General features: G+C 40.2%; 2 protein-coding genes across 6 annotated transcripts in view; one reads left to right on the top strand and one right to left on the bottom strand.

The window, feature by feature from the left end:
* The first annotated feature begins 74 nt into the window (after positions 1–74).
* On the top strand, positions 75–2136 carry cmc2 (C-x(9)-C motif containing 2). Of its 5 annotated transcripts, none has more exons than XM_031569240.2 (5): positions 75–165; positions 518–673; positions 923–1025; positions 1334–1405; positions 1636–2136. In XM_031569240.2, the coding sequence occupies exons 3-5, from the start codon at positions 945–947 to the stop codon at positions 1720–1722; spliced, it is 240 nt and encodes a 79-aa protein (XP_031425100.1). In that variant the 5' UTR covers positions 75–165; positions 518–673; positions 923–944; the 3' UTR covers positions 1723–2136. The 5 variants fall into 5 exon arrangements, with proteins under 5 accessions (XP_031425100.1, XP_012674700.1, XP_031425098.1 ...); XM_012819246.3 differs by having other exon boundaries at positions 920–1025; XM_031569238.2 differs by having other exon boundaries at positions 518–742; positions 955–1025.
* Positions 2137–3290: 1154 nt separating this feature from the next.
* The window catches only part of LOC105892874 (chromodomain Y like 2), a 36872-nt gene continuing 25961 nt past the window's right edge, over positions 3291–14201 (bottom strand). The window contains exons 4-7 of the mRNA XM_031569237.2: positions 13328–13500; positions 11920–12130; positions 11285–11428; positions 3291–7020 (exon numbers count right to left, since the gene is read on the bottom strand). Coding sequence (XP_031425097.1) covers positions 6862–7020; positions 11285–11428; positions 11920–12130; positions 13328–13500 — 687 coding nt within the window. The 3' untranslated portion in view covers positions 3291–6861. The remainder of the gene's footprint in view (positions 7021–11284; positions 11429–11919; positions 12131–13327; positions 13501–14201) is intronic.

The raw sequence follows: 14201 nt of genomic DNA, 5'->3' as shown, positions 1-14201 counted from the left end.
TTTACGCCCACAAACATTTTCTATTTGTACTTAGCGTTTTCAATTCGCAACCATTATTCTCTCCTACTTGGCCGTATGTCAAGTCACTGATTGGCACATGTGCAAAGTTCGTCACCATTGAATTACTTCCGGGTACCCGTACTTTATGCAAGGAGTGAAATGGAAGTGAGTCCTTTGCTTTATTACACTGTGTGTAATACGACAGCGTAGTCTAACGTTACTTATTTTCAGACAGTCAGATAGGACAAATCTCATTTTACAGTTGTGGCAAATGTAATTGCTTATTTTAGCTACAAGGGTTGCGTCATCGTGGTTAAATTAGATCAGAGAGTTCAATGTTCAATGTCATGCTGTGTTGTAGCGGTATTTTTTAAATAGGGATATCATCGCTATTTTCCTAAACGTAATTTGTCAATTATAAAATTGTATTGCATTGTATTATATTCGCTGCACCAACTTCATGTACTGAGTAGTATTTTAATATATATGTATATTCCCCCCCCCCCCCCCACGGTAGGAGGATCACAGTTCATGTACCAGTTGTAGGATCATAGAGTAAACATTAGCACTGTTCTCCCAGAACTCACGGCATTAGGATATTGCATGAACGCAGAGGAGTGATTGAACCACACACCAATCCGCCGTGACCGAGCCTTTCTTTTCTCTCTTGCAGGTAAGTTCTCCCTTGGAGAAAAAAAAAGAAGAAGTTTCAACATGAGTGGTGACGATGATGGTGGCTTTTGTATCCTTATGGTTAAAATAGAAGCAATGACTTTGACTGTGCTCTGTAATGTCTTAATTAAGTTCAGCTATATGATTTTGTAAGTAGATTAAGTCTAATTTCCAGCTCTGTTTTCACCACAGACTGGTAGTCACATTAAGAAGCATGCTTTTTTGTTTATTGTGTTTTAACCCACAGCAGAGAAGTGAGACCTTAACTGAGGATGCACCCAGACCTGTCTCCTCACTTGCACTCCGATGAGTGCAATGAGTTTATTACACAGCTCAGACAGTGCCACAAAGAGGTAATGTACTCTATATCATATTCAAGACACAATGGTTTGTGTTTGAAAAACTGTTCTACCTGTGACACTTTCATTGCAAATCTTCTTTAACCTCAGCACCGATTCTTTAACAAGTAATTTTCTTGATGAGAATCAAACTGTGCTGAGTATATCTTTGTTTGGGTCAGAGTTTAAGCAGGTTAACCCACAGGTATAAATTGCCCATGCTTTCATATTGCATTTTAACTATTGGGATTTTTTGTACATTTGTACATTTTGTACATGTTTATGGTGTTTTTTTGTCTAAAATTATTTGTTTTTGTCCCCAGCACAATGTCCTTCGCTTCTTTGGCACTTGTAATGACTTCGACCGTGCCATGCGCCAGTGTCTTAAAAAAGAGGTAAGGAACAAGTTGCCTTCATAGTGGGGCATCTAAAGATAGGTGTGGGAGGTCACATGCAACATTTGTGAAAACATCAGTTGCATGTTAATGGGTTACATACCCAAGCCCTCACTATCTAATGCAGATGTCAACCAAGAAACCCCAGGTGGTCACACACATTTTCTATGTCTGCAGTAGCCTGGTCTCTTTAACACTAATATCAATGTCACCCTTCATTCTGTTTTCAGCGCTTGGTCAGGAGGGAGCAGAGCAAAGCCCATGCTGCAGAGATGCAGCAGAGGCTGAAGGCCGGCCCAAAGGAGAAGGACTGGTGAGGAGGAGTGGGCCGGCATGGAGTCCATCCACCCTGTGGGGTCCACTCCAGCAAAGGGCCTCGGTGACCAGACCGTTAGGAAGAGACTGGTGTATCTAACCGAGTGCACCGTCGCTGCACTGCTGTTTTCTTGACCGAATATGAATGTGTGTGTAAGGGTGTTGAGGTGAGGTTGGTGATCCTCTTTGGCTGGAGAGAGAGCCTTCCTGCAGTTCCCCTGCCCACTGGAGCTCGCCAGAAGCAACCAGACGTTTTGAGTATGGCGGTGTTCCCTCCCATGCAGGGCTGTACTTGATATTTAAGCTATTTTAAATGAACACACTTTTGTTGACTCAGTGTACTATCAAGTGGGGATATTTTTCCTGCTTGACATGCAGTGTGGCAGTTCAGTACAAATAAAATAAACTCTCCTTGATATTTTTGTGACTCAGAGACACCAGCCTGTGGAACAATGTGAAGATATACTTTTTTTTTTTAAAGTGCTCAGTCATCGTTGATCTATCTTCTGTGGTTCATGGCTTTATGGAATGTCCAAACTGAGAATTAATCTCTAAGCATTATATATATTTTTTCGAAATGTTTCATCTACATTCAAAGTACTTTCTGAACACGTATTGTCATACATAAAGGCCTTAAATACAGTTATGCCCAAAATTAAATAATTACTTGCATCATCAGTAGGTTACTACATAGCTGGGCAGATGTGGTAAAGGTTTAAAATGCAACAATTATGTAATGTTTTGGGCCGCCTCATGAGTACAGTGTGTGTTTCTTTTTTTTTGTAAAGATTTCGTATGAACAAGGTTATGTTCACATTTGCTAAATTTCCAGAAACCAAAGTGCCATTCCGAACTTCTATGGTGGAGAATTGTACTAGGCATTTTCATCTTAACGCTGCCGACATCTAATAATGTGGGCCAGTTGAACACACTGGTCTAATTTGTTCAAACAGAAGTAAATTAGTGATTATGTTGAGTCAGTTCTTGATGGACTGTGCACTGAATGAAATCAAACCATTAAAACGAGTCGGAAACCGTTGCAGTATTTCATGGGAATACTGCTTGAAACACCAGATGTTGAAATAGGAGCGATGGCAAGCGCAACAGAACCTCCCGTCTACTTACAATGTAGTTTAAATATATGTGTTATTCTGTTGACCCTCTACAAAATACAGCGCTGCCCGTTGGCACTACAAGAAGACAACAATGTTGAACAATCTACCTTTTGTGCTATTGTGAAACTGTTAAGTTAGATTCATTTTGTTTGGGATGATGGACCATTTTAAAATTCTCTCTGCTTACAAACAAGCCACCAAATGGCCACAACAATGGAAGGATCTGGCATGTGGTCCATTGTGTGTTCGAACAAGTGAAGCCTGTTGCTGTGTTTTTCTGAAAGTTCAGGGTATAGATGAGTCCATCGTGGCATGGGACAGTCCTATCTAATGAATTACCCATTAATGGGTCATTTCAGAACAGTCAGTGCCCATGGTACCATAACACCTGAACATGATGCATACAAGCCTCTAAATGTCCAATCGGGGGAAAACATCAACACATTAGCCATATATCTGTGTCAACTTTGATTTTATTCATTGCAACCGTCTCTCTCCAAAAGAATGTGAAGACAGTGTTCTACAGATCCTACCGGAAACGACTTCTAAGGCACCCAGAACATTTGAACTGAACTACACTGTGGTGTTGGAACTGGCCTCCCGCTGATGTTGCCAGGGGAACATCAAAAGATTCTTGAAGGGAATTTTAACAAATGCAACAAAGCATTGAAAGATAGGCATGCAATAAATTATTTTCCAAATGCAATACGTGAAATTTATTCTATTTTTAAATAATACAGAGCAAATATTTTTACACAAGATTGATACATTAAACAACAACTAAATCAAAAGAATAAAGACCCCCCCCACCCAGTCGAGTATGTAGATGAGATTTTAGATCAGTTTAGACGTTTTATGTGAACTGTCTTACAGAGGTACAATCAAAACATGAATCGTATGTTTCTATATTTCATGTTGACATTTGAGCTTATTTCATATAACCTTGGGACATAATTGTGACTGTATGAACTGAAGCTTGATATTATCCAGGATTTCATTAATGACATGTTGAGAAGATAAAATCAGAAGTTGCTCATGTCGTGATATTCAAATCAAATAACCAAATTTCATATTGCTACAGAATGTCAAGATGTAATTACATCGTTTCAAAACTGTACACTGCATATTTTCCATGAGTCTGACAAACGGACGACAAATTTGTGGATTATTTGTGGATGAGTATTGTTTTTAAATATATATGTAGTATATAGTATATATAAGACAGCACAAACTTACCATTCAGTGAAGTATAGATGTTCACGCATTAGTTCTCTCTAAGATTACACGATTGTACAATGGCATGTCCAGCATCACAATCAAATTTGTATATGATAAGGTTAGCATGTTCATAGGAAAGATGAATATCTTTGTTTGTTACATAAAAACGCAGACTGTTAAGTTACATTTCACACACAGTAACAACACAAGCCAATAAGGATTAATTTGTGGGCTTTCACTTTCACTTTCATTTGAACTATCTTTCTGTGATTATGATCAGTCACAAGTCAAATGTGCTTCAGGGAAGTATTATGGCACTGTTGCCCCACAGGGATCACTGGTTAAAATCTTTAAATAAATAAAAAAATAAACTGTGCAACATTTCTACAATTGCTCACTATGGCTATACAAAAAAAACATCAGAAATATAAAGATTTGACATTGACAATTATCTACATTATATTACATGCATAATTACACAATATAACAGCCTACTATACTGCAAATGTGTACAGCTTCATACAATTAACAGTATCAATATTGTAAAAATGATAGCAAAAAAACTACATCTGCCATTGTATATAAACAAATATATATTATATATTTATATATGTATACACATATATCCTGAAGACATTACATGCAGACAGAGTTTACTTCTGCAGCACAACCATCATCACATCATCACAAAACGGACACCCTACCTGATGACAAGTGCGGTGACACAATCTGATAACTTTGGGACGAAGAAGACATTATGTTTCTCTCGATACAAAAATACACCATTTTTTGAACCAATGTGAATGTATAGTTACTTGACCTCATTTTACATATGGTTACAAACTTTGCGCAATGATCTAGACCTTTGACCACTCTGATATTTACACTCACATTCAATTCAATCATAAACTTCAAAAAACCAAGAGCAAATATACACACACATTTCACCAGGAAGCATCTTCTGGCAATAAATAAAAAAATATTCTCCTTTCCCCCCAAGCTTTTCACTGAGCTCATATGTCACTTCTGACAACCATCCAATGTGGTGTTTACTGTCACTTTGGATATTTAAGTGCTTAAAATGGGCACTCTCACACTGTGCCAAAACACAGCCAAGTCCTCTCTGTTTAAACAGCTCCGTCACCTCTGACAGAATAGGAAGAACAACTAAAGATGCATAATGAAGGTAGTGATGATGTCATTATGGTATGCTGAGATGTTGATGTGTCTATTGGTGCATCATAGATGTAAAGAGCTCAATGCATCTAATGCTCTTTATGTGGATTATTTCAAAAGCCTTACCAAACGTAAGGAGCACCATTTTAACAGCAAACTTTAAAATGTATTTCATAACTTCATCCTTAAGAAACTGGTGTAAGAAGTGACTGAATGCATGAGAATTTCAGCATTAGCTCTTCAATCATTTTGTGAGAAGATACAAGGCATGTGAAGTCTGTTTAAGGTAACTGTGCATCCTTCATTTACAGTGATGTCTTTCTGTTATTGATGGCCTCTTCAATGAACCTTTAGTGCAAAGGGCATATCTGATGTCTACACACACCAATGTCAGATGCATCGCTCAGCTATATATGGAGCTGACTCTTACTAAGCCAAACACATACAAACAAACATTGTGAAATAATGTGAATATTCATTTGTTTTCATCACATTGTTTGGATTAAACCTTAATAATAACTACCTAAAATCTGAAACCCTACTAAGTGGATGAGAAGGGGTCAACGGCTGGCTAAAAATAAATGACACCTCCTGTTATTAATCATGTGGCTTGTTGCTTCGGGCGGACAAAACACAGGAAGTGGAGACGAAGGGACAATTGATTGATACCACAATTTCCTCCTCCGACTGTACCACTGGGCACTATCTGTGCTGTGGTATCAATGATGACATCTTTGCACACTGCGCCCCCCCTCTCTCTTTGCGGTGACTGTACATACATTTTTTAGAAAACTATTGATCATTTTTGAAAATGATTAGGTTTTGTCACAGTTTTGATCCGCATAACAGTGAAGGTGGAATGCATTCCTGTCCAAAGCAACTGTGATCTGTGTCACCAACCTTTGGTTTAGAATTAGCATATTTGCACTTGTGACACAAGCGAAGAGATTAAAAATCATCACAACTAAATTTTTAGACAAGTGAAAACCCTCTTAGACTGTTAATCAAGTAATCAAGGAGGAACATGGCTAACATGGCTATTATAGCAAGTTTTAAACTTCATTGCATTTTTATGCATTAGAAATAAATATGACAAAGGGCTTCACGAGTGAAGAATGCACGAAAGCTTATGCCGTAACCCATGGGCCATTGACAAAAGAACAGAAAAGAAACTTGAATCTGTTTCCTCTTGGCCAATAACTCCACTCTTTCTGCCTCTGGGTGACTTCACGCCCTACCATCCGGGGAAAGGCTCCATGGCCCCACATCTCCTCACAGTGGGATCTCACGGACACCTCAGCGATCTCAGACCTTGCTCTAAACTGAAGCTCTAGGACAATTAGTGCAGAAGCTTAACTCTAGCGACAACACACAGAAAACCCAAAAGACCCACAATAAAGCCACATCTCGCAGGACACATTTGAAGCAGTGAAAGGTCAAGTCAACGCACTCCCTCTCTCTCTCTTGTTGTGACCTTGACCATGCCTCGACATGAAATCAAGACCAGTCTCTGGGCAGTGGAAGGTCTCCGGTCACTCACTCTCTCTCTCTCGATCTCAACCCTCGAATGACTCCAGCTGTCCAGCCCCTGCTTTCAGAGATGTGGGTCAGTAGATGTATAGAGGCAGTGACTCAGGCCTCGTAGCCCTTGTTCTGCAGGTAGTTGAAGAGCGCTTCCAGGCCCTTGGTGGAGCACCACAGCTGCTTTAGCATCTGACACTCTTTCTCATTGACATCGTTGAGAACTGACAGGAGGATGCTTCGCACCAAGCATTTGGACTCTTCTAGAACCTGCACACAGAACATGTCATGGGTTACATGAGTGACAAAGTCTGCTATTAATTATATAATGTTCAGTGGACCTCAAATCAGTGGTGCACTGACATTTGTAAGAAGTGAAGTAAAAAAATGAGACATGTTTAATGCTGTGCTGCCTCCTATGGAGACAGAAGAAATGGCAGAAATACCTAAGATTGTCTCTGTCATTGTTTTTTTTTAGAAACCACAATAAGACAATGAACAATAAGCCTGAACCCCATAATAACGCGTCTATTTTAATTTGAAATATATCTCATTGTGGTATTTACTTGGTTGATTCTTAGTGACCAGACACTATTTTCTTTAATGTTGAGATTATACATCTAGTGAAACTTTGTTGAAGTTTTGGTATGCTGAGCCAACAGTAATGATGGTTACTTTCCTTATTACACCATCCCAAAACTTCAAAGGAACACCACTTGCCTTTGTAGAAGCGTTAAGTCTTGCAGGGGTATCTATTTATAAAAACTCTCGGTTCAAGTCAGGGCACTGTGTGCTTACATACTCAGCTATACCCGTCCTAGTTGGGCAGAGAACCAATAAGCTGTTAGTTGTTAACTTCTCTAATTTAAAGTATGTTGCATATCAACATGAATCTTTTAATAAACACTGAAACACTTACAGTAAAGCTAGCCCTTCTGAATTAGATATCTTCTAAACAAGGCATTTTCAGTTCATTTTATACTTTTAACTAAAACAGGGTAGGATCAAGCAAGCGATGCTACCATCCTTACTGAATCAGCCCCTCCAAACGAAACCTTTATGAGTGCTGACAGAACAGACAGAAGAGGAGGTGGAATAGCCACACTATTAAGAGAACCTTTCCAGTCATCATTTGGTGACTTTTATATCATTTGAATACCTATGTGCTCTCATTAAGTGTTCTTCTCAGATTTTGTTAATAACTGTTTTAACTATCAACACACTCGGGAACAGTTTTGTCTTGATGAGCTGACTGAACTATTGTCTGTAATTTGTATGGATTTTAATTGTTTTACCATATCAGGGTATTTCAACTTGCATATAATCCGGAGAAAAGTTATGATCAGGAACTAATTACACGACTTGATACATTCAGCCTAACACAGCATGTACAGGGGTTCCGACTCACTCTCTTTGTCATACCCTCATCTCAATACCTCTACAACTGTTAAGGACTTGGTCTTATCTGATCATTTATGTGTGTTCTTTGATGTGTCTCTGTCCTCACACATTCAGACCAGATCTATGACTATGAAAACTTAAATAATCACATAGGTGCTCACTTTAAGAAGGCACTTTCAGGGACCTCAAGTCAACTCTCAGACTGTAGATGATTTGCTAAATAATGTTAATATTATGGATGACATTGCTCCAACACCATGGAAACAAAATGTCTAACTGAATATACTGTTGGACTGTTCAATATACATAACATATATCACATAAAGCACCAACTTTCTCACAAACTCCTTCAAAAAGAATGTAGGAAAACTGAAAGCATATGGTTCAAATACGAACTCCAGATCTATGAAATCCATAAAGGGATGCTTTGCGCATACAATGCTGTAATATGCAAAGCATATCTCTAACATCATCAGTAGAAATACAAACAATACTTTGTTATTCACAACTGTCAGGAAGTTAACTAACCACTTGACAGTTGGCATCTGAGCTCTCTGTTCATTATTCTTTTTTTTAAGGTAAAATGTATCAAATCAGGCAGAATACAGCATATCCTCTCAATTACTAACAGCTCAGCATTTGGAATTACAAGAAACAAAGACAGGGTAACTCAACTTGATGTCAGAATTTAGCTTGATAGACTATGAAACATCACAGAATCTCCACTCTTCCACGTGCTGCTTAGATACTTTGCCTACCAACTTTTTCTCATGATAGCAACAGGCCTGCTTCAAATTGTAAATGTATCACTGTTGTCTGGAACATTCCCTAAGTACCTGAAAACAGCTGTTATAAAGCCCACTACTCAAAAAGAATAATGACGATGCTTCCATACTGAACAATTAATGGCCCGTGTCTAATCTACCATTTGTCGGCAAAATTATTGAAAAAGCTGTTTTTAATCAACTAAAAGGGTGTTTTGATGACTTTTGGTCAGGCTAGTTTTATTGGACCTTAGGGAAGGCTTCCACACTGCTAATCATAACGTATTACTTCACAGAATGTAATACTGGGTTGGAGTTTCAGGTATGGGTATCAAGTGGTTCACATCATATACAAGACAGGAGCTTGGACAAATCTTTGAAGACTAAGATTTCTTATCATAGCTATGCTGATGACACTCAAATTGACCTAGCAGTCTCACCTACCACTTTGGTTTCTTAGAATTTCTTTGTCAATGGATTCACCTAATTAAAAGCTGGATGTATACAAATATTTCCTTCAGCTGAAAGAGGATAGAACTTAAATAATCGTATTTGGGAAAAATGAGGACACACTCAAGATTGCTACTCATTGTGACAAAAAACGACCCAAAGGGAAACTTTTTTCAACTTGATCTGAGTTTTAACAACCATGTGAAAACAATAACTAAATCAGCTTTTTACCATCTCACAAACATAGCTAAATGTAGAGGCCTTATGTCAAAACATGATTTAGAAAAACTCATTCATGCTTTTATTTCCAGCAGAGTTGGCTACTGCAATGGTCTTGTCACGGGCCTTCTTAAATAAACAACCAGACAGCTTCAGCTTGTACAAAATGCAGCTGCTAAAGTTCTTACAAAAACCAAAAGAACTGACCACATTACTCCAAAACATAACTGGCTTCCAGTAAGTCACATAATTGACTTTAAAGCACTGCTGCTTGTTTATAAATTCACTAAATAGGGCTAGACCGAAATACCTCTCAGATATGTTTCAGCAGTGCACACACCAGCTAGACCTCAAAGATCAGTGGAGAGAAATTTGTTGGTAATACCTTGTGTCAGAATTAAACACGGAGAAGCAGCTTTTAGTTGCTATGCTGCTCAGCTCTGGAACCAGCTTCCCGATGATATCAAAGGTACTCCAACTGTAGCCAGCTTCAAATCTATACTTAAAACCTGCCTGTTCTCAGATGCTTTTTGTTAATTGTTCAAAAGCACTCCACTTTTTTAGTTTTGTTCCTATGTTCTTTTAGTTGAACTAATGCACTCTTCCTTTGTAATCTCTTATTATGTTCTTGTATCTGCTCACTGGTAAAGCACTTTGAATTATGTGTGTGAATTGTGCACTATGTGTATGAATGAATTCCTTCTGTGAGGCGCATTGTGTTACCTCCTGGTATTAAATGCGCCGTACAAATAAAGTTTGATTTGATTTGATTTGATTTGCTATATAAATAAACTTGGCCTGCCTTGCTAATTCCTGTTTTGATCTGCACCACTACTTAAATCTCTATCTTGGTGGAAGTGTTTGATTGAGTCAGAGGGTTTCAAACACACTGAGCACACTAATCATTCCCATCCACCCACAGTGAACGTGGTCCCATGACATCTAACAGCAAAATTGGTCTGCTTTTACAAGACTACGTAATTCATATGAGTTTTTTTTTTCAGGCAGTGCAACAAGGGTTAACCATGCAGATCTGCGTGCAAATCATTGAGGTAGAAGTACTTTGTGCGTGTGCATCAGTCAACACCTTGCCGCTGCCCTCACTTTGAGCTTTCTGTACTCTGCACTACGCTGTTAGACCAGCACTGACACAGGGAGCTTTTGTGCTTTTCTAGACATAAACCTGTCGCAGAGCTTGAAGCAGACATATGAGCTTAAGACAGGGGTGGTAAATCCTCCTCCTCCTCATGAGTTTTGCCCAGACAATCCTTCTTCTGTTCAGCTAATCAAGGTTCTGAGGTGCATTTCATTATCGGAATATGCACTGGATTAGGCAAGAACCAAATCCTTGTGAGCGATGGATGGACCATATGTGGCTTCAGAAAATATTATGTTTAGGATGAATACAATGCTGGAGTTAATATGAAACAGTTTTGAGTTTTGATACTTCAGCTTAGTATCAGGTGACGGAAAGAGGAGACGTATGACGGCGCCAAAATGATTTCTAGTGTTAAACAGAAATATTACACACAAATTTGGTCAAAGTAAAAAAATAAATCCAACTTCAGGAAGACATGATGCTATGAAGTTGATATAAAGGGGTTAACGATTCTTAAATGCAATACTTGAAACATCAGCACAGCATACTCTTGGACACGTGTCAAACCACAATAGAGATTCATGTTTCATGTGGGCCCTACCATTGCACTGCAGGCAGCCATTTCTTTCACACGTAGCATCACTTCCTGGTTGAATGTGGTGGGCCAGAAGACCTGGGAGACCAGCCCACGACTGCAGGCTTCCTGTGCTGTGAGCTTCCTCCCACAGAACAACATCTCATTTGCCTGGGAGAGAGCCAGTGTGAGAGAGCAGCGCGGTTAGAGACATGGAAGAGAGCACAGACAGGGAGGCACATTCACAAAGCCTGCCCCAAAATATAAAACAATCTGTCACATTTGAAAGGGTTTAAAGGGTCACTCTTTATGAAAACTGTTAGATCATGTTGGCAATGAAAAAAACTAAATGTGAATCAGTGTATGCAATGCAATGCAAATGTAAACAAATACACACAAAAGAGGTTGTTTAAAAGCATCACTGTAACCATGACACAAGTCTGATCTGTAGGACCAACAGGAGCTAACCGTGTATCGTAACAGTGTTAATTATCGGACGGCGTGTGTTATCGGCAAACATTCGCGTTGTCATGTGAATCCATTATTAAACTCAGCATTTTGATTGTTTAACAGAATGGCCTATGTTTGACACTATCCAATAACTGACATAGGTACGCTACAACATTAGTGTTCCCCTGACAAGATTCTGTGTCCTCACTCACCAGTGCCACCCCCAGTATCTGGGGGAAGGTGTACGAGGAGCAGCCAGAGGGAGTGAGGCGGAGAGCAGCGCAGGGTGTCTGGAACCAGGCCCTCTCGCTGGCCCACACGATGTCACACAGGGGCAAGATGGATGCTCCCAAGCCCAGGGCAGGTCCGTTGATGGCCACCACAATAGGCTTTTTAAAATGGATGAATGCCTTCACAAAGTCCCTAAACAAAGACAGCAAAGGACAATCAGTATTGTACACTGTAGGCTACAATGTCTCCACCACACAGTGGTTCAGTGGAAACTAAAGAATGTTAAGAGACTGCCGATGATTGATAAACCTGGCAACATCAGACATAAAGACTGAAGGTGAGTGTGGGTTCTGTGGGGAAGGTAAGCATATTTCCGTGTAGACGATAAAAGATTACAAAGTTGCTGCAGAAGCATACTGACAAGAGTGTGTAATTCCGACAAATTTGCAGTCTCTCTCTCTATTTCTCTTTTCCTCTCTCTCTCTCACTCACTCGCTCATTTTTATCACCACTTCTCAGCTGCAGTATTTCACTTTGCATGAGTCAAAACGTCGCCTCTGATTGCAACAAATCACATCCTCTCTTTTTATCCCTCACAGTTGAGCAGCCGCCGAAACCACAGAGCCTGCAGCCCTGGCCAGACTGCTGCTCCAGCTACTTCAGAGGAGGCTTCCTGCTGAAGCCCTGATATAGATTGAGGCTTACTTCTGTCAGCTGCTGTTTAAATAATATTCAAATGAGACTTGAGAATGAGAACTGAGAAATGGGAATCAGTTAAGTGAGTCTGGTGAGCTGATGATGTTGACAGCTCTGTTAAGGAAGTCTGCGATAACATCTACATCAATGACATTGACAGACCCCGATATAAGCCAACACGTCATCATAAATGACTAAAAATCACAGAAAAGGCAAACTGCACAGTATTGGTAACCTAGTAAATCTAAGGCTCTTCTGCAAGTCTAAACAGCCCTCTTTTCTTAGAAGGACTTAGAAAACATCATTTCCAACTGTTCAGCGAAACTTCAAAGAACGGCAGCGTACTCCCTGAGTCACTCTCTAAACCTGTGATGCGAGTGAGGGAAATTGTTCCTAGAAAGCCACTGCTCATTTATCATCACTTTCACAAATAAATCCAAGCGTTAAACACCTGCTTCCTTTAGCTAGAGAAATGAAAAACACTTAGGTTTGGATATTCTTAATATGGATAGTGATATGAAGAGCCAAAACTCCCCCTACAGTACAACCCACAATGTGTTTCTACTGCCAACACCAATGACAGTATGTCTCACCACTTAATTACTTGCTGAAATAATTCTATGCATAAGTGTATTGGAGTTCTGCATGTGCAGAGAATGTCATGCACCGATGGTGTGTGTCTGCCTGTCCTACCGCACAGCGTCTGCGATCCGGCTGCTCTCTTTCCGGCGGTCGGTGGACAGGCGGCCGATGAGGTAGGAGGGGTCGAGTCCGCTGCAGAAGATGCTGCCCACCGCGCTGAGCAGCAGGAGCTTGCTGTCGTCGGCCGCTGCGTTGCCCAGGGCGCGACACATCTCCTTCATTATCTGTGGGGCAGGGGGAGACACACACAGCTTGAGCAGGGAGGTTCGCTCGTTTGCGGCGGCGCTCTCGCCTTCCCCATCACTACTGACGCGCTTCTTTATCACAGGAAAACGGCGAGAGAGATACGAGACAAAATGGGGCTGCCTTTTATGTGGAAGTCGGGATGAAGCATTTACTTACATCCGCTTCAGAAATCGTCTGGATTTAAAGGAGTGTGAACCTGATGTGATGTTTTGTACAGTTCAGAAAAATAAATAATAATAATAATTATAAAGTAGGCAACCTTTCATACTGTGTCTTATTGAGCATTGACTATTATAACAAGCCCCGTCATGGACGGTGGTGGGCTGCTGGCAACTCCATCTTGTAAAAACCACCAGCACATTTGAAATAAATATATTGTGCATAAATTAGCTCTGCATATTCCAGCATCCGCCTGAGGGCTTCCTTCCGTCCACTGACATAGAGGAGGAGGAGGAGAAGGAGGAGGAGGAGGACGACAACACTGAAACACCCTCAATGGCTCCAACCTCGGGGTAAAGGCTACTCCTGTATCACAACACACTCATTAAGGAGCCTTTTAACTAGACTCCTCTCCACCGTTATCTGGGGCTCCCCTCCTCACCCCGATGCCCTCTTTTTGTCTTTTTATAATCTAATCTGATTAAGGACCCACCATGACCCAATTCAGCTTGTCATAGCA

The sequence above is a fragment of the Clupea harengus genome, chromosome 6 (genome assembly GCF_900700415.2).
Source record: "Clupea harengus chromosome 6, Ch_v2.0.2, whole genome shotgun sequence".
In the NCBI taxonomy this organism is placed as follows: domain Eukaryota; kingdom Metazoa; phylum Chordata; class Actinopteri; order Clupeiformes; family Clupeidae; genus Clupea; species Clupea harengus.
This window is presented reverse-complemented; position numbering and strand designations above follow the sequence as displayed.

Bases quoted from the DNA above. Each gene is read 5' to 3' on its own strand.
- cmc2 (XM_031569238.2), top strand. From the start codon at position 715: ATGAGTGGTGACGATGATGGTGGCTTTT. The intron at 1,026-1,333 runs GTAATGTACTCT...TTTTGTCCCCAG, and splicing joins TCAGACAGTGCCACAAAGAG to CACAATGTCCTTCGCTTCTT. The intron at 1,406-1,635 runs GTAAGGAACAAG...TTCTGTTTTCAG, and splicing joins GCCAGTGTCTTAAAAAAGAG to CGCTTGGTCAGGAGGGAGCA.